The sequence below is a fragment of the Emys orbicularis genome, chromosome 1 (genome assembly GCF_028017835.1).
Source record: "Emys orbicularis isolate rEmyOrb1 chromosome 1, rEmyOrb1.hap1, whole genome shotgun sequence".
NCBI classification, from domain to species: domain Eukaryota; kingdom Metazoa; phylum Chordata; order Testudines; family Emydidae; genus Emys; species Emys orbicularis.
The window spans coordinates 153928265-153948947 of NC_088683.1; the positions used below are offsets into that span (position 1 = coordinate 153928265).

The 20683-nt window shown below is 44.6% G+C and overlaps 1 protein-coding gene across 1 annotated transcript; it reads left to right on the forward strand.

Moving 5' to 3' along the window:
* The first annotated feature begins 1393 nt into the window (after nucleotides 1–1393).
* On the forward strand, nucleotides 1394–19133 carry LOC135895441 (leukocyte cysteine proteinase inhibitor 1-like). Its single transcript, XM_065423552.1, has 3 exons — nucleotides 1394–1465; nucleotides 13015–13116; nucleotides 18999–19133. The coding sequence occupies exons 1-3, from the start codon at nucleotides 1394–1396 to the stop codon at nucleotides 19131–19133; spliced, it is 309 nt and encodes a 102-aa protein (XP_065279624.1).
* The last annotated feature ends 1550 nt before the right edge of the window (nucleotides 19134–20683 follow it).

The window sequence follows — 20683 nt, forward strand, 5'->3', positions numbered from 1 at the left end:
GGCTAAAGACTGTCAATTGCCCTGCCCCACCCCAAAGGGCCAGGGCCCTAGACTCTTTGCTGACACTTACCATGCTAATCCCCCGTCCTTTGGCCTCAGCTGCTAGGTGGAGCAGCGAGGCGGCGTGGCCTCCCTCCGTGGCTGAGAGGGAGGAACCTCTCTAAGCCACTACTAATAATATACAGCTATTTTGAATGTGTGTTTCCAATGGTTTATCTATCAAAAAGGACACAAGTTGGCTCGAATGCATGCTGAATTGTTTGGGAAATAGGGCGGAATAGGGGGTGGGCAGGTGTTGTGTTTATGTGTTGGATGTTTTGCTAAAATATTCTTTTAAATTTTTCTGTCCTTCAAAAACTTTACTAAAATTAAGAGGCCTCTGATACAGTTTAAGCCAATAGGTGCTAATTTCCAATAAATATAAAAGGCTGTGAAGAAATACAGTACTTTGAGTAAATGGAATAAGGGAAATTGTTCTAAAGATTAGGCATGTCTTTCACAGGAGTCTATCTACCAGTTAGACAAATGCTAAAGGAATTATGCAGAAAAAGAACACTTTATTCCTGGCCCAAAACTGAAAACATAGGTTTTGTAAAAAGTTTGAGAGAGAAATTTCCCTGCATGCTCCTTTTGAAGGGTGGGTCATATTTCTGCAAATCAAATCTACAACACAGGGGGGGGAAAAGGGTGGGGGAAGGTAAGGAGGCAGCATATACCAGCATTCTTATCTCTGTCCTTTAAAGAGATGGAAAATCTTTCCGCTTTATAATGAAAAATAGAGAAATAAAATCATTACAATTAAAGGCCTTTGCCTATCTAAGAATACAGAGAAAACCACATTTTAAGTTAAACAGGAATTGCTGCAATGAAAACGAGGGAGAACTTGTGGTAGTTTTAAGGCAAACGTTGGGATATACTTGGGTGTAGCTCGGTGTTTACAATCACCTCCCTAAGCACGAGAACAGTCACATGTGTTTAAACTGGTGGTAAATCCAGAAATTACCATCTCAGGCTGAACCAATTTCCATAACTATGGGAGTTGGGTGTTATTTTTTTTTTCTGCTTTTCCCATGTCCACAGAGCACTTTACACATAGTGATATTTAAAATGCTCTTTCCCTTACTATTAACAAGACTAAAATTTTGCTTTTGTTTTGTGTTGTTCCTTTCTTCCCTTCTCTCCCCTCTTCAAACCTGTGTGTGTGTGTGTGTGTGTGTGTGTATATATATATATATATATATATATATATATATATATATATATATATATATATATATGTGTGTGTGTGTAAACTTCACATATACAAATCACCTATGTGACTACATAATAACAGATCTTTGACTATTCTCTGATTACATTTGCTCTAGATCTTCCTTGTCAGAGTTTCCCCAACATGTCATCAGAAGGTCTTGGAGGATGGTCGGAGACCTTGCCTTGCCTACATATCCAAGAAATTGCTAACAAGGTGAGTGGCATGCATTGAAAGCTGGACAACAGAAACAAATATAACAAAAGTGTACGTTGTTAAATCAAATTCTAGAGAGATTAGGGAATGAAGTTACAATTTACTTTAAAATCTAACATCCAGCACTGAAAATGGAAACCCTCTTGATTGATTAGAAGCATGTAGTATGCGGCATGGAAAAATTGCTTCGAAAGTGACTGCACTAACTCAAGTCCATAAAATTCTTAGATTTGTGTCTGCCAAGGCCAGAAGGGACCATCTAGTCTGACCTCCTGTATAACACAGGCATAGAACTTTTCATTCTTTTAATCCATTTGATGTGGCTGTTAGGGGGCTTATTCCTTCACCCTCTCACTTCCCTGGTCCTTCTCGCATGAACAGAGTGCAACAATACCCGAAGTCCAAAGGCGGAAACAATTCAATGTTTATTGGGGTGAACTTCCAGCAAGCATGATTCTGGTTTCCTTCTTCAGTGTCCCCCTTCCCAGCTCTGACACCACAGAGCCTTGCCTGTGTCCCTGTTCCCATTCCCCCCTTTTAGCAAAACATGATCCCAATTCCCCCACCCCCAGTCCCTGTTCACATTCCCCCCCCCTTACTTCCTGATTGACTGCAGACTATATAGTAAAACTTGAGTTCTGCTTAGCTATACCTTAACCAATCATTTTACTAAAATTTTACTAACCAATCCTAACATACTGTAACATGGTTATTTAACCAATTATATTCCACCACCTTAATTGGTTTACACCCAACAAAATTAATTATACAGCAGACAGAAACAATCACAGAACCAGACAGAGACCATGCAAATAAACATACAAAACAATACAGAAGTGAGGATTTCACAACTACATCTATACAGACATAAGGGTTTTCCAGCTGTGTCTATTGATAAGTGAGTTCTTACCAGACAGAAAACTATCAACCTAAGTTTCCTTTTACATCTTCTAGGCTCTTTCCTTTCTCTGGAGGTGATAGGAATATCAGGACAGGATTGTATTCCTAACAGCCCAATAGCACCTTATTTCCATGTGACTAGTTTGGAATGTGAGGATGTGACCATACATTTCCCAGTTTATGGCTGCCTCTGCTGCTTAGCCGAAGGCCTTACTTAGCCTAAGAACAGAGCCTCAGACTGTCCCTTATACATACAGAGAGTGATTTTGATTTTCTCTTTTATACCTCTATAACTAGCTAAGTGATAAGAGTACACCTAAATTCTTAAAGTATAGGCCTTTACAGACAGGCCTGAATATCTATATCCTAATAGTGGCCATGGTAATTTTGTATCATTCTAGTTTTTTAATCGAAATGTCATGTGGTACCAAGTATAATGCCATACAAAAGTCTAGGTCTATTACATCAATGCTATTACCTTTATCAACCAAATTTATAATCTCATCAAAAAGGGATATCAAGTTAGTCTGACAGGATCTATTTTCCATAAAGCCACGTTGATTGGCATTAAGTATATTATCCTCTTTTAATTCTTTATTAATCAAGTCCCATATAAGCTGTTCCAATATCTTGCCTGAAATCGACGTCAGACTGGCAGGCTTATAGTGGTCTGGGTTATCACATTTATCCTTTTGAAATACTGGGACATTCGTTTTCTTCCAGTCTTCTGACCTTCTGCTTTCCAGTCTTTTGGGAGCTCTAGAGACATTCACAGCTGTGGTGCAGATAGCAATATATGAATGACAAGGTCTTCACTGCCTAATAAACTACCAGTGCAGTTCCACCGGCAGTAGCAGTGGTAGAAGCACCTGTGTAGACAGAGTTTTAGGTGTCTTTGCAAGTGTGTCATCAAACCCTGATCTGTACAGAATTGGCTGACAGGGTAGTAAAAATATCAGTGTCCTGCCTACACTGATTCTTGTGTACTTGGGCTAGTGGAGCTGCACTGGCAGTGAATCAGAGGTCCCATTTGCTAATGCAGAGCAGCCCAGGGAGTCAGGCTTTTGTTCCTGGCTCCAGGGCTTGCTCTAGGGTCCCATTACCAGGGGAAGAGGAGAGGAGTGGGTATGTCAGGGCCCCTAGATGTCACTATTTTTAAAAAAAATAACCCTCTATGAGTCCAGGGGCTAGTTGGATCTCTGAAAAATCTTGGATTTTAAACATTCAAGAAGGTAAAAATTGGCTACTTTGTCAGTATTTTCCTGTGATTTATAAGTTTGGCCTTTCTGATAAGATTTAGGGCCACTTGAAGGGTGTTTGGGCTGGGGGGTGGACATGGGACAAATACCCTGGGCCTGCCTGTCTCGGCCATGGACTTGCTGCGTGACCCTAGGCAAATCATTTCACCTCTTTGTGCTTCAATTTCCTCAGCTGTAAAATTGGAGGCGAATAATACTTCTCTTCCTCACATGGGAGCTGTGCGATTTAATTAATTCATATTTGTAAGGCATATTGAGATTCTTCCTTGAAAGGCACTATAGAACTTCAAAGTATTATGGCTGTTGTGTGCACACACTGTGGAAACATAACAGATGGTCTCTGTCCAAAAAATCTTAGAATCCGAGTGTGGTGGCTCTGAGCCCACCCTTCTTCATGCATCTCTTTATACGAAGGGAAACTGGCTGCCAACAGCCAAATGTCATTGATGATTGGTTAAAATACATTAGTTGACTTTATTTACTACATGTTTTTAAAGAAATGGTCAAAGTTCATTCATTAGCTCACTGGCAATCACAATGGATTAGTGGTTGGTGCACTGGGAGGGGTAGTAATGAGACGGATGTGATTCCTGTGTCAGCCACAGACTCGCCGTGTGGCCTGACTTTGGGGAAGTCACTTCAGCACTCTCTGCCTCAGTTTCCCCATCTATAATGCTGTCATTACATTGGATTTCATTGTCGTATCCAAATGCTCCTAAAAGAGGCTCCAAAGCAGACAATTCAAATCACAGCAAATGGAAATGATGCTTTGCCAAAAGCTCTTCTAAGAGGAAAGGATTTTAACCCTGATTTCCTCACTAAGTACAAGGCACTTTTCATCTGGCAATCTGAAAGCGCAAATCCCAAGCAGAGATGGGCACCTCTCTCCGGCCTGTCAGTCAGGTGCCTAAGTACCTTTGTAGATCTGGGCCCTGTGCCCTGCCCCTCTTCTCTCCATTTTACTTCTGGCTAGCAGCGAGCAGCGGCCCCCAGGAGCCGGCCAACAGGGAGGCTAACAGGGGAGTTTAAGTGGGAGTGAGTCTCATTGGAGGAGAAGGTATCTGTACTTGCGTCTGTCTTCGTAGTGCTTGTATGTGTAGAGACCTGTAGGGGCAGTGTGCTGAGCCCCGAGCCCTGATTAGGGGGCGGAGCTTGCTTGATTAGGGGGCCTATAAAAGAGGCCTCCCAGCCGAGCAGCGGCCCCCAGGAGCCGGCCAACAGGGAGGCTAACGGGAGTTTAAGTGGGAGTTTACAGGGGGAGGTGGAAGGGGAGGCAGGGGGTGTGGTGGCCGGTGTGCGTTGTTCCCACAGAGGCTGAAGGCAGACACCATAGCAGCCATGAGCCAAGCAGCAGGGGACACAATGCAGATGAAAGCATGTAGCAGCTGCGGTATGTATATAGTCCTAGCAGGTGCACCTGATCAGAGGTATGTCTGTATGAAATGCCGTCTAATTGCCCTGTTAGAGGAAAAGGTTCGGGGGTTGGAGATGCAGGTAGAAACCCTGGTGGAGTTTAGAAGGGGGTTTGAGCAGCTAATGGAGCAAAGGCAAGGGGTGGCTGAAGGGGCATGCTCGGGGGTGCAGATGGAAGCGGGGGCTATGGTCTCTGAGGGGGGAATGTCGGGGGGAGAACAAGAGCAGTGGAAGCATGTGACCGTGAGAAGCAGGTCAAGGAAAAGGAGGGCTAGTGAGGGGGAAATAGAACTCAGGAACAGGTTTGGGTGTTTGGCTAACGAGGAGGGGATGCAGCAGGTGGTAACTGATGGTGGGAGGCAGAGGAAGAAAAGAAGGGCGGCTAGTCCAATAGACAGCGGGGAGGAGTTGATGGAAGTAGCATCAACACTCTGCCCCAGGAGGATACAGGATGGCAATAGGGGGACTATAAGGGAAAATAGAGACAGACAGGAGTTACGGCCGCAGGGAACAGGGGATAGATTGGTAGATTGCGCTGCCCCCAGGCAAAGGCAGGTTTATGTGATTGGGGACTCCTTACTGAGGAGGTTAGACAGGCCTGTGACCAGGGCGGACCCGGAAAACAGAAGGGTGTGCTGTCTGCCGGGCGCTAAGATACGGGATGTGGACCTGCGGTTGAAAAGGATTCTAAAAGGAGCAGGTAAGAACCCCTTGATTGTCCTACACGTAGGAACGAATGACACGGCTAGGTTCTCGCTAGAGAGAATCAAGGGAGATTATGCCAGGCTGGGGAAGACGCTTAAGGAAGTCGAGGCTCAGATTATCTTCAGTGGGATTCTGCCTGTTCCTAGAGAAGGACAGCAAAGGGCAGACAGGATTGTGAGGATAAATAGCTGGCTAAGGGAGTGGTGCTATAAGGAGGGCTTTGGGATGTATGGCCACTGGGAGGCTTTCGGGGACAGACAGCTGTTCTCGCGGGATGGACTTCACCTGAGTAGGGAAGGAAATAGACTTCTGGGAGGGAGGCTGGCTCATCTCATCAAAAGGGCTTTAAACTAGGAACTTGGGGGAGACGGTTGGGAGATGTCCAGTTGATCTCCACGCCAGATTCCAACACTGAAAAAGAGGGCGAGGAGATAAGCACAGATATAGGCAAGGGTAGGGAATTGGACATAAGAAGGAGGGGGCGGATGGACACTACGGGGTCCGTACCAAAGTGCATAACTAATGGGAGAAGGGATAGACAGCAAACGGTAAGATGTTTATACACAAATGCGAGAAGCCTAGGTAACAAAATGGAGGAATTGGAGGTCCTGGTCCAAGACATGAAACCTGATATCGTAGGAATAACAGAAACGTGGTGGAATGGTAGTCATGACTGGAGTGCAGGTATGGAAGGGTATGTGCTGTTTAGGAATGACCGGAAAAAAGGTAAAGGTGGGGGTGTGGCGTTGTATGTCAATAATGAGGTAAACTGTAAAGAAATAATAAGTGATGGAATGGATAAGACGGAGTCTGTCTGGGCAATAATTACACTGGGTAAAAGAACTACTAGAGCCTCCCCTGAGATACTGCTTGGGGTGTGCTATAGACCGCCGGGATCTAGCCTGGATGCGGACAGAGAACTATTTAATGTTTTTAAGGAAGTAAAAACTAATAAGAGCTGTGTGATCATGGGGGACTTTAACTTCCCAGACATAGATTGGGGAACAAATGCTAGCAACAATAATAGGGCTCAGATGTTTCTTGATATGCTAGCAGATGAATTCCTTCATCAAGTAGTAGCTGAACCGACGAGGGGGGATGCCATTTTAGATTTGGTGCTGGTGAGTAGTGAGGACCTCGTTGAGGAAATGGTTGTAGGGGACAACCTTGGCTCGAGTGACCATGAGCTAATTCGGTTTAAACTAAATGGAAGGATTAACAGAAATAAAACTGTGACTAAGGTTTACGATTTCAAAAAAGCCAACTTCAATAAATTAAGGCAACTACTTAGGGAAGTGGATTGGGCTAACATACTTAGAGAGCTAAAGGCAGATGAGGCCTGGGATTATTTCAAGCTGAAGTTGCACGAGCTGTCCGAGGCCTGTATCCCGAGAAAGGGGAAACGGTCAGTAGGCAGGAGAATTAGACCCAGCTGGATGAGCGGGCGTCTCAAAGGGGCGATTAAGAAAAAACAGAAAGCGTACAAAGAATGGAAGAGAGGAGAGATCGGCAAAGAAACCTACCTTATTGAGGTCAGAGCATGTAGGGATGCGGTGAGAAAGGCCAAAAGCCGTGTAGAGTTGGACCTCGCGAGGGGAATTAAATCCAATAGTAAGAGGTTTTATAGCCATATAAATAGGAAGAAAACAAAGAAAGAGGAAGTGGGGCCACTGAAGCTTGCAGATGGAGTGGAGATTAAGGACAATCTAAGCATGGCACAATATCTAAATGAATATTTTGCATCAGTCTTTAACAAGGCTAATGAAGGGCTTAGGAATAGAGGGAGCGGGACAGAGGGGAATAAAGGAGGGGCGATTGACATTAAAGTATCAGAGGTGGAAGCCAAACTTGACCAGCTAAATGGGACTAAATCGGGCGGACCGGATGATCTTCATCCTAGAATATTGAAGGAGCTCGCACGAGAAATTGCGAGCCCCTTGGCGATAATTTTTAATAAATCTGTAAACTCGGGGGTGGTACCGATGGACTGGAAAATAGCTAATGTGGTTCCTATTTTCAAGAAGGGGATAAAAAGTGACCCGGGTAACTACAGGCCTGTTAGTTTAACTTCTGTAGTAGGCAAGGTCCTGGAAAAAATTTTGAAGGAAAAAGTAGTTAAGGACCTTGAGGTGAATGGCAATTGGGACAAATTACAACATGGGTTTACGAAAGGAAGATCGTGCCAAACCAACTTGATCTCCTTCTTTGAGAAAGTAACAGACCTTCTAGATAAAGGAAATGCGGTGGATCTAATTTACCTAGATTTTAGTAAAGCGTTTGATACTGTGCCGCACGAGGAATTATTGGTTAAATTAGAAAAGATGGGGATCGATATGAAAATCCAGAGGTGGATAAAGAACTGGTTAAAGGGGAGACTGCAGCGGGTAGTACTGAAAGGGGAACTGTCGGGTTGGAGGGAGGTCACCAGTGGGGTTCCTCAAGGTTCGGTTTTGGGTCCGATTTTATTTAATCTATTCGTTACTGACCTCGGAACCGAATGCAGGAGTGGGCTGATAAAGTTTGCGGATGACACAAAGTTGGGAGGTATTGCCAATTCGGAGAAGGATCGGGATATTCTGCAGGGAGACTTGGATGACCTTGTAAATTGGAGTAACAATAATAGGATGAGATTTAATAGTGAGAAGTGTAAGGTGATGCATTTAGGGATGACTAACAAGAATTTTAGTTATAAGTTAGGGACGCATAGGTTGGAAGTGACGGAGGAGGAGAAGGACCTCGGAGTCCTGGTTGATCGCAGGATGACTATGAGTCGGCAATGTGACGTGGCTGTGAAAAAAGCTAATGCGATCTTGGGATGCGTTAGGCGAGGTATTTCTAGTAGGGACAGGGAGGTGCTGCTTCCGTTATACAAGGCGCTGGTGAGACCTCATTTGGAGTACTGTGTGCAGTTCTGGTCTCCTATGTTTAAAAAGGATGAACTCAAACTGGAACGGGTACAGAGAAGGGCCACTAGGATGATCCGAGGAATGGAAAACCTCTCCTATGAAAGGAGACTCGAGGAGCTCGGTTTGTTTAGCCTAACCAAAAGAAGGCTGAGGGGGGATATGATTGCTCTCTTTAAATATATCAAAGGGATTAATACAAAGGAGGGAGAGGAATTATTTCAGCTTAGTAGTAATGTGGACACGAGAACGAATGGATATAAACTGGCCGTGGGGAAGTTTAGGCTTGAAATTAGACGAAGGTTTCTGACCGTCAGAGGGGTGAAATTTTGGAACAGCCTTCCGAGGGAAACGGTGGGGGCGAAGGACCTCTCTGGCTTCAAGATTAGGCTTGATAAGTTTATGGAGGGAATGGTTTGATGGGATAACGTGATTTTGGTCAATTAGGCATTAACGTGCCATCGCGGGTAGAATGAGGGTCCGGCTGTAGAATCTTGCCTGTATGCTCGGGGTTCTGCTGATCGCCATATTTGGGGTCGGGAAGGAATTTTCCTCCAGGGTTGATTGGCAGAGGCCCTGGAGGTTTTTCGCCTTCCTCCGCAGCATAGGGCAGGGGTCGCAGGCTGGAAGATTCTGTTGTGGGTGGGTCAGCTTTTGTGGCCTGCATCATGCGGGAGGTCAGACTAGATGACCATATTGGTCCCTTCTGACCTTAAAGTCTATGAGTCTATGAGTCTATGAGATGGCTCCCCACTCTGCCTACTGGCTTCCGGGAATCCCTTTCTTAGGCAATTAAGTGTCCCCATACAATACAGGGGGAACCTGGGTGCCTAATTGAGGGGTAAGAATTCCAGGGTGCCTAAGATCCCTGGTGAAATCTAGCCCCAGCAGCTCTAGTCCTATCAATTTTGGGGAGGTTTTCTTGTACCATTGTTGACCCCTGAGCATTACCTTCATTTCTGCCCTAATCCTAGCTGAGTCCAGAAACAACAACAAACAATACATTTGATCAGGAATGTATTACTTATTAAATCTCCTTGTCCTACATCTGTTAGGCATGAGCCAAGGCTTCAAACTGTCCATTTGGGGACTAGGCAGCTGGCAGCTTGACCTCCCTCGAAGAGATGGGCCCTCTCAATAAATAACTGATGGGTAAATAGTGCTTGGAGGTTGGGAAGTTCATGAATGGCAGGGGTGGGGGACGGCAGTTTATTTGTCTGAGACAAGGACAGCTGGCGCTGAGGGAACACTTAATTCAACACTTCCAAAGAAGTGGAAAGTCTGGGTGTGGTGTGGTGAATCTGCTGAGAGCAGCAGAAAGGAAAGGTTCCATGGGAACTGGGAGAATAGTTAGTCAAGAGTGGGTGTATTGGGAATGTGGGAGAAGCGCAGTGATTGCAGCATTTGGGGTGAGAGTGGCAGCATGTGAAGCACTGGAACAGCTGCTCCAGAGTTGACACTCAAGCAGAAGATGCTGCATCAGTGTGGAAGAGCAATGCAGAGGGACCCCCAATGAGTCATACCACAGAACTGAACTCTGACCAATTACCTCTACTGCATGAATGGATTAAGATATTAAAATAGTGAGACCTGAGGACCCCAACCTTCTTTTGAACTGTCCCCCAAAGGTTAAACTGAGAACTACTCTGAGCTGTTTAGTGAGCCTAGGGAATTTGTCCTTTTCTGTCAGCCTTAGTAAATTAGTATTTCATTTGTGCTGTGTGTCAGAGGTTTTTGGGACCCACTAGCTCTTGTAGTCCATGTGCCTCACAGCTGAAGTTTCTTTAATGCTTTCCTCTGAGATGCAGTACATCTGTATCTGAGAAGGGATGATGTACCATAGCACTCCAATGACCCCATCATGTGAGTGTAATCACAATAGTCTTAGGGGAAATTTTAAAAAGTCACTTGATTGTGACAGATATGACACTAACCTGCAATATCCTGAACAAACCGTATTGAATTAAATTAGTATTATAGGAGTTCATTGAATTAAAAATGCAAAAAATTATGTATGATTGAGGGATTGTATGTAATTCCATGGGGGAGGGGAACCACAGCCCTCTAGGAACTAAGAATAGTGTGGGGAGGTGAGGCAAATTTATTCAGATTATAACACCTCCAGAGAGGGTATCACCACCTGGAGAGATACTTGCATTTACTGGTTCAAAGGATTTTTAGATAAATAGTTTAAACTGACTTGAGGCCTTTTTTCTGATACAGTAAATAGACAGGACCTTCTGTCCAATTCTTGTGGAAAGGTTGGAAGGACTTAACCTACCAGATCCCTAGGTTGGAGCTGGGGTGACCTCTGGTAAATTGTCTAGCATGTGTGTAGGTTTTTATTGTGTTAATGTTTCCTGTGTAATGCTTTTACCTTAAGAAAGTAAATGCAGTGCTTGCTTAGAAAGAGCTGTGTGATAACCGGTCACTGCTGGCACTCCATGTTCAGAGCCTGTGAAGAGAAAGCAGCACAGACACTGTCCTGTTTAGGCAGTCTGGCTTGCTGGAGATATCACCGTGTAGATTAGGAAGCTGTGCAGCCTGAACTCCCTGGTCAGGAGGGAGAGAGACATGAACCTTTGCCCAAGACAGGTGATGGCTGAAAAGCTGGGGGCCTCCCCTTGGTGGACACAAGGGGGGACTGCAGGTGCAGTTGCCCTGAACTGTGACAGTGGGTACTTAGCCTTTGAAAAGGTCATTGATAATGTCACTGTCAATTCACTGATGAGCCCCAAACTTCCCTTCCCTTCAGATGTATGTTATCATAGGAAACACTCCTTGTTCTACATCATATTTTTGAAGTACTGGCATTGAATAAATTTTAAAAATCCACAGTGTTTAAAGTTGTTCCCCTGCATAAACACATGTACCCAAACCTGCCTCCAGCATGAGGGAGTCTTGCCTTTGCCAGCTGGGTGTTAACTCCCTAACACAACCAGCCTGTCAGCCACTCAGGCACTCTCCTCTGGGCTGTACCAGCTCTGCCTTTGCCCTGCAGATTGAACATAGGTGCACCCCAGCCTCGGAGTCCCTTTGAAGTGTCCCTCTGTGGTATCCAGCCCCTGATCCCTGGACACCACAGAAATCCCAGTTCCTCCATTACCAAAGGAACAGTGGACCCCAGGTTTACCAGATCACCGTTCCTGTAGCACACCCAACACTTCAGTTCATTTAAAGTAAAACAAAAGAAAATTTATTTAAGAAAGAGCAGATTAAATGGAAACAAGAGTGAGTGATGGAAACAAATGGTTCCATATTAACCGCAAACTAGGGCCTATACTTAAGTTACCTTTCCTATCTAATAGTGTAGATTCTTAGCCCACAGTTCAGTCTTTTGCTGCATTTGCTAGCCCCAAGGAGCCAGGACCCAATCTTTCATGAAGCACCCCTGCTCATCAAGGTGCCTCCTTAGTCAATGTATACAGAGCGTCTTTCTCCACCGTGATATACCAAATCAGTCTTTTGTCTTTATTCACCAAACAGGGCGATCCACTCAATGTCCTATCATTCCCTTTCACATTCAAGTGGTTGCGATGCTTAGTTTGTCTTCGATGGTTTTTCCATTGATTTTTCTGTGTTGGTGCCAAGGCAGACAATGAGTAATGGAATACATAATCGGCTAGCACAGAATGGGCAACAACTCCTTCCTGCTTGACCTGTCCGTCACCGAGACATATTATTCCCTAGTCACTCACTTTCCCTCCAAGACCATAAAGGCAAAATTTTCAATACAGTTACATTATTCCTTAAATATCACCCGTACACACATCTCACAATGATTATGGGTATTGAGAAGTTACAAGTTTTCAACAGAGACCTCACATGCTGCCCGTCATAAGTGCATACCATGAAAGCAGTGTGTTAGGTGTAGTGAGTTTGTCAGGAGTTGCTTGTAGAGAACAGCGAACCCTTTGCCAGTTGGCAGCAATGGGCCTCTGTATCACAGTGACCAAGTGTCATGTGATGGCAAACTGGAGGTGGTGCCTCCTTTAAGAGGGAGCTGGGCCAGACAGACTCTGAGGTCAGCGGATGGATGGGGGTTTTGGGGGAGATGTTTGCAGAAAGCAGGAGCTTCAGGCGAGAGGTATTTCAGGAAAGGCCAGGCAGCAATCCTAGTTTTCACAGGGCTGTGAAGCCTGGCTGCAAGGAACTGTGGAGCCTAGGGAATAAGGCTGGAAGATCTGAGTTGAGTTGAATTGTTTGTTAATAAGCAAGGCCCAAAGAAGGGAAATGTTATGTGCTGCATGTCAGCCTATGTGCATTCTTTGAGAAGCTGAGAAGAAGAAACTGACGCAGTAGACAAATGATGAGAAGGGGGTGTACTGACCCCATTACACCACCTAACCCTCTTTCTTTTTTTCTACAGGTGAAGCCACAGCTGGAAGAGAAAGACAAGAAGCCATATCCAGTCTTTGTAGCCATACAATATAGAACTCAGTTGGTTGCTGGAACAAACTACTTAATTAAGGTCAGTACTCAACAAAATCCCCCACTTCTTCCATCATTCCTTAAGTGTTCTAGTTGAAGAATAACGTAAATATAATTTTGAGTGCCTTGAAGCATGATCCTCAAATAGTGAGCAAACATTGCAGGAAAAGATCCCAATATGACTTTTAATCAAGGTAGGGACTATCTCTCGTCTCCTTGTGCAGTGCCCAGCCAGCACCTGTTGGGTGCTATTTTGCTACAAAAATAGAAAAGATAAACAACTTGTTTTATGAATCTCATTTAAATCTTATCTTAGTATGTATAAAGCATGAGTCACACTCTTTCAGCTGTATATTGTAAAATTTTGGGATTGCCAAGTGAGCGATCTCCATTCAAGCAGCAAAGAGTCCTGTGGCACCTTATAGACTAACAGACGTATTGGAGCATGAGCTTTCGTGGGTGAATACCCACTTCGTCAGATGCATGTAGTGGAAATCTGCCTCTGGAAATTTCCACTACATGCATCTGACGAAGTGGGTATTCACCCACAAATGCTCATGCTCCAATACATCTGTTAGTCTATAAGGTGCCACAGGACTCTTTGCTGCTTTTACAGATCCAGACTAACACGGCAACCCCTCTGATACTTGATCTCCATTCAAGACTCTCCAACTGCTTTCTCAACTCTCATCCTCAGAGCTGGCCTTAGCTTTTGTTTGGGCAGGCTGGAAAAACAATGGCTTTTCCTTCCTGCCATCTCCGTGCCCTGAGAAGAAATAGAATCCTCTTCACCATAATCAGCCCAGTACCACAGGGCCGGCCTGGGGATTTGGGGGAGTGTTACTGAGAGGATTCTGTGGGTACACACCTCAAACTCTGAGCAATATTAAATACAGTATGTGTGTGGATTTGGGAGGAGTAGATCTTTAGGTCCCCACAACCTTCTGCTGCAGAAGTACAGTCCAGCCCCGTGTTCCTTTCAGTCCTAGTGATCTGCTTACATTTTCCAAGGCTCTTTCTTAAGGGAAAGGGCTAGAAACTCTTTTTTTAATGGTAGCGGAAATTTCCTCCCTTCCCTAATGTTTCCTCAAAACAGGCGGTCCTGTGGTCATAGGCTGCCTAGGGCCCAAAAGCCCGGTCTGCTCTTTATCTCGGAGAAATGGTGGGTCTTTTTAGCTCTGTTATTGTGAGAAGCCTTGTCGAAGGAGTTGGGTTTTCATTGTGCTCTGCACACTCCCGGCCCAGGTCTCATTCTGATCTCCTGTGGCAATGAGTTCAGTCATTTAGGACCATCTGTTAGGAACGTTCTGCCTCCTGCACCTGACATTTTCCCAATGGATTGCCAGTGAGAGCAGCTGTCTGAGGGACATGGATAGAGAGGTTTTCTAAGGTAGGTGGGCATTGCAGCTCCTAACTTCTAGATGCTTAGTCACGCACTGGAATTAACAAACCCTGAATTAGGTGTTCAGACTCCCTACACAATGGATGGGGAAAGTTTGGAGCCTAAGAACAGGATCCACAAAAGCATGCACACTGAATGAGGAGATGCTTAAGCTAGCCAATTGGAAATACTGAGGAGAACGGTGTCTGTCCTGAGTGCTTCCCCTCAAAGGAACTTGGGTATCTAACTCCAGTCTGGAGTTAGGCACTGTGATGGGATCCCCCGAGTACAACCTGGAACTGGGGTACCACTGTGCCCTCTTAACTCTCTAGCCTGGGCTGTGTCTCACAATGCTTTGGTACTGACAAGCAGCAAACCTCTCCAGGCACTGTTATCACTTAGCACAACAGCACATGGAACCCCACATCCAGCTAAATTGCACGAATGCTCCCTGAGCCACTCACGAATCACACAGAGAAAGGCACCAGCAAATCTCCCAGCCCGCAACCCGGAGCTATACCGTCTTGTCCTGGTCAGAAACCTGATCAGTGTAAGTTTATTATCCAGTCTGCCTCTCCCTTGATGTGGAGAGGACACACACTGGCCTTTGTAAACTGAGCTGAGATTTCCCAAGCACTTCAACCAAAACACACAGATTTATTAACTACAGAAAGATAGATTTTAAGTGATAATAAGTGGTAGGCATAAAAGGTCAGAGATAGTTACCAAAGAAAATAAAAGGTAATCACACAGTCTAAATCTTTTATTAGACTAGGCAGTATTTGAACCAAGCAGTTTTCTCACCCCACTAGATGTTAAGTTCTTAATACACAGGCTTCCCCTTTAAACCTGGGACCAGTCTCCACAGTTCAAGGCTTTGTCTTCCCAGTGTTCTTGTTGCTTCCAGCATAGGTGGAGGAGGAGAAAGGCCAAAGCATGATGCCACTATCCCCTATTTTATCTCCTCAGTCTGTGTGCCTGGAAGACACTAGCCCAGGCATGCCTGATGGGCCTTGCTGAGTCACAGGGTTGAGCAAACCCCCTGTTGTGGTCTTGTGCAACTGAGTCAAAGTTGAGCAGTCCCCAATGTGCGGTGCTTGTGCAACTGTCATTGAATTGTAAATCCCTTGTAAACTATTCCCCTGCTGGTCAATGGTGGGTGATGATCGTTCTATGCCTGCCCGGATGTTGGTAACCTCCTTTGTTGTGGTCCCTGGAGAACTAGCATTGGGTGACTTCCAAACTCATAACATATTTCTTGAACAACCATACAGCAAAATCTTATAATCTCATACATACTAGTGATATACATATTTTAACAGAACAATGGGTTTCAGCAGACCATGACCTTTCATATGATATCCTACATAGCATACTTTGTATGAAATATATCATAATTATATGACAGAGATAAATATGGGTGTTCCAGGGTGCTACTTTGAGGTACAGAGTGACACAGGCACCTGTCTCTGCTTGGGAGTCACAGCCTAGAAAAGGCAGAAGTGTTCAATAAATATTTGTGTTCTGTATTTGGGGGGAAAGACAGATATAATCTCTACCTATGGTGATGATAACACTCTTTCTATTCCACTAATATCTCTGGAGGATGATAAACAGAAGCTACTTAAGTTAGACATTTTCAAATTAGCAGTATCAAATAATGTGCATCCAAGAGTTTTAAAAGCACGGGCTGAGGAGTTCACTGGACTGTTAATGTTGATTTTCAATAAGTCTTAGAGCACTGGGAAAGTTTCAGAAGACTGGAAGAAAGCTTAAGTGCCAATTTTTAAAATGGATAAATGGGATGACCTGGGTAATTATAGACCTGTCAGCCTGACGTTGATCCTAGGATGGGGGATTGGTCCTGCTTTGAGCAGGGGGTTGGACTAGATGACCTCCTGCAGTCCCTTCCAACCCTGATATTATATGATTCTATGATGCTATGCATAAACAGGCAAATCTCAAGTAGGAGTAGAGAGGCTATTTTGTCTCTATACTTGTCACTGTGGTGCGACCACTGTTGGAATACTGTGTCAAGTTCTGGTGCCCAGAATTCAAGAAGGATGTTGATAAATTGGAGAGGGTTGAGAGAAGAGTCACAAGAATGATTAAAGGGTTAGAAAACATGCCTCATAGTGAGACTCAGAGCTCAATTTATTTAGCTTAGCAAAGAGTAAGTTAAGGGTCATCTTCATTACTTTCTGTAAGTACCTCAATGGGGAAAACATTTAATAATGGGCTCTTCAGTCTAGCACAGAAAGGCATAACATGATCCAATGGCTGAGAGTTGAATCTAGACAAATTGAGACTGGAAATGAGAAGTACATTTTTAATGGTGAGAGTAATTAACCATTGGAACAATTTACCAAGGGTCATGGTGGATTTCTCCAGAGCTGAACATTTTTAGATCAAGATGGGATGTTTTGCTAAAAGATCTACTCTAGGAATTATTTTGGGGGGGGGGGGTTCTATGGCCTGTGTTTTATAGGAGGTCAGACCAGATAATCATAATTGTCCCTTTTGGCCTTAGAATCTATTAATCTATGAAAAAGCCTTCTCCTGGCATCAGGTGCCTGAGTTATTTCTTGCAAGACAAGGGGTGGCGAAGTCTGACTTCCCACAAAACAACCAGAGGGGAAAGGAGGAACAGACTGACTTCCTTACAACCTTTATGCCAGTGGTTAGGGTACGTGTTTGGGAGGTAGAAGACTCTGGTTCAATTCCCCTCCTTTGCCTGGTGGGGAGAAGGGAGTTGAAGATGGTCTCACACATGTCAGGCGTGTGCCCTAGTTACTGAACTACAGAGTCACTCGCTCTCTGTTTGGGCCAGTGCATGTTTAATTAGTTACATAGTGGAACAGCTTCAATGGGAGACTCAGAGAGCACCTCTGCCTCAGATTATCCTATAGCCCAGTGGTTAGAACATTCCTCTGACAGGTAGAAGACCCACGAACAACTCCCTTTGTCTTGTCACGCAGAAGGGGGAATTGAATGGGGTCTCACATGGCCCAGGTGACACCACTGGGCTAAAGGTCATGAGGGAGGTTGTTCTCCTCCATATTTTGTGGCGTCAGGTGTGCTCTGAGCACATCTACTGGATCAGGCCCTGCAGGTAAGCTAGGTAAGACAAAGCCCAGTATGAGAATCCCGCTGGGGTTTAGGTGTGAGTTAAGTGTCTAGGCACCTGCTTGAGACACTAGTGCACATGCCCTAGTGGCAGAAACTTAGGCAACTAGAGGATTTTTACAGCAAAAATTTAGGTGCTGAGGGAATATAGGCACCTCCAGAGTTACGTGGCAGCTGAGTGGGGGTTTTGTGAATACCAGTGGTGCTTAAATGTTGGGTGGTTCCATAAAAGAGACTGTAAAAAACAGGATTTTTTTTCAACAGGAGCCAACTTGCAGGGGATGGGATTTGAATTTGTGTTTCTTACCTCCCAGCTGAGTACCCTGAGCAGCAGGCAATGGAGTCAATCAATTTGTTTCTGGCCCACTGATTATATCTACCCAGTGGAACAGCTTCAATAAGCAAGACAGAGAAACCTCCTCTTGAATACCTCATAGCCCACTGGTTAGAGCACTCTCCTGCGAAGCAGAAGACCCCAAATCAACTCACTTCTGCACATCAAACAAGGATGATATTGAACCCAGGTCTTCCATATCCCACCTGAGTACCCCCAACCACTTGGACTAAAAGTTATAAGGTGGGACAGAACCATCTCCTCCTCTGGCCATTTTGTAAATCTATCTCCCCCACCCCCAAATCAATTTGGAAACACTGAAACAGTTTGTCAGCATTTCAAAAAAAAATATTTTTTGATTTGAGAGACAGTAGATTTGAAACTGTATTTTTTGGTGAATAAAATATTTGTCTGAAAAATCTTCACCCAGCCCCTATGGGGGTGTGGGCTTACTTCACCCCAGCATTCAGCTTTCTTTGCCTCCTGCTGCAGTATCTTTGTATACAGCTCTGGCCTTCCTAGGGAAAAAAGGGTTAATTCTTTCACTGCCAGTCTAGGCATGAGATCTGAGTGAAGTCAATGAGACTTTGCCTTAGAAAAACTGATTGAAAACTTTTGGGTTTAACTATCAGATTTTTTGTAAAGAAAACTCTTATTTACTTCATTCAGATCCCCAAGGTTATGTGAAAAAGCAGAAGATGAAGGGGTTGAGTGGGACGGATAATTTTGGGGTATGAAGAATTTGACCTAAATTCAGCCCAAGTGCAACTCCTGGAGAAACCAGGAAGTGACACGTTCTTATGGCAGGGTTGAATTTGGCCTTGGGAGTGCAGGGATAACATTTCTATTTCTGCTGATCATCAGGAACACCCTAATTTGGACACAAAAGCCTGTTTCTTCTCACACACATGATATGAAATGGGACAGTCTCTACAGACCAGGTTTAGGGTATTGAACGGTACCGTGTGTGATTTAATTTTTATGTTGTAGCTATTCATAGGTTCAGCACTGCATCTCCCCAAAACATCCTTTCATTAGAATCTGCTTAGTCCATGGCTGTCCCATTCTCCTTGTCTTTCAGGTCTCTGTCAGCAACAGCAATGATGAGTGTGTACACTTGAGGGTGTTCCAAAGCCTTCCTCATCAGAAAGAGGAGCCCAGTCTTATCCGCTATGAGACTGGCAAAACCAGAGATGATCCATTGGAGCCATTTTGAATGAGATGCTTGGGATGGGCTCTTCTGTTGCTCTTTCTACAGACTCCCAACTGATGCTGCCTTTGCCAATACATGAATGAAAATAAAATGAATCTGATTTTGAAAACTAACTTTGTGTTTCTGTGTTGCATGTAACAGAAGACCTGTCTTGATTCCAGCAGTAAGTAACTGCTGCTAACTTACAACAGGCCTCCAAGGAAATGTGCTGGATGGGCAGCATGTGAGGTCTCTGTTGAAAACTTGTAACTTCTCAATACCCATAATCATTGTGAGATGTGTGTACGGGTGATATTTAAGGAATAATGTAACTGTATTGAAAATTTTGCCTTTCTGGTCTTGGAGGGAAAGTGAGTGACTAGGGAATAATATATCTCGGTGACGGACAGTTCAAGCAGGAAGGAGTTGTTGCCCATTCTGTGCTAGCCGATTATGTATTCCATTACTCATGGTCCGCCTTGGCACCAACACAGAAAAATCAATGGAAAAACCATCGAAGACAAACTAAGCATCGCAACCACTTGAATGTGAAAGGGAATGATAGGACATTGAGTGGATCGCCCTGTTTGGTGAATAAAGACAAAAGACTGATTTGGTATATCACAGGGTGGCCAAACTTACTGACCCTCCAAGCCGCATACAACAATCTTCAACCCCACAGGAGGTGCCTACCAGGGCCCAGTGTTTCAGCCCCGCTCTGGCTGAAGCCCCGAGATCCCCCTCTCCCTGCTACAAGGCAGAGGTCCCGAGCTCCCCCCGCCCAGTCTGGTATGTGGAGAATGGGGGGGGCACCATGGGGGGCTCTGTGAGCTGCACTTTAACAGTAAAAGAGCCACATGTGACTCATAAGCCACAGTTTGGCCACCCCTGCATTACATCCACTGCAGTCTCTGTACCGCCCACGGGATAGTCCCTGAAATCCAACCACCAGATAATGATCAAATCAGTAGACAAAGGGGGCACTATTGTAGTCCCTAATCATGATAACTGTCAATGAGATCAATAGACAAGTCTCTGACACCACCTACTATAAAGAACTAAAAAAAGACCCCACACCATAATTCACATGGGAACTTAAAGAAACTATCAAATCTTTTCCCAAATAACTTTTAACAAATAATGGGGGGAGAGGGGTGCAGGGACACACAGGGACGGGGCAGATGTGTCTGACTGAATGGGAGAGGCTCAGGGTCTGCATGGGGGAAGGCTCCCCAACTACGTAACGCCCCCCCCCAAATAAACTATTCCATACTTCTCCCAACCACACCTAAGGAGGTAGTTCACTCCGAGGCTCCCTCCCTCTCTCTCAGCTCATCCATTACCCCTGACTGCCCCAAGCCTTTTCACTGCTTCTGAGGGGTGTGGGAAATACGCTTCTGTAGTTTAAATGAAGTACTTAAAGTTCTGTGTTGATATGCTTAGTAAGGATTCTATTTGTCAAAAAAATATTTCCTGAATCTTTTTATTTGTCTGTATTGTTACAGACATACTCGCTGACAGGTATTTTGAAATAAACTACCAAAATAATTGAAACTGGCATGATTATATTGTGA

Excerpts from the sequence above, each read along its gene's own strand:
- LOC135895441 (XM_065423552.1), top strand. The coding sequence starts at position 1,394 with ATGTCATCAGAAGGTCTTGGAGGATGGTCGGAGACCTTGCCTTGCCTA. Across the intron at positions 1,466-13,014 it reads TCCAAGAAATTGCTAACAAG|GTGAAGCCACAGCTGGAAGA; the intron begins GTGAGTGGCATG and ends TTTTTTCTACAG. Across the intron at positions 13,117-18,998 it reads GAACAAACTACTTAATTAAG|GTCTCTGTCAGCAACAGCAA; the intron begins GTCAGTACTCAA and ends CTTGTCTTTCAG.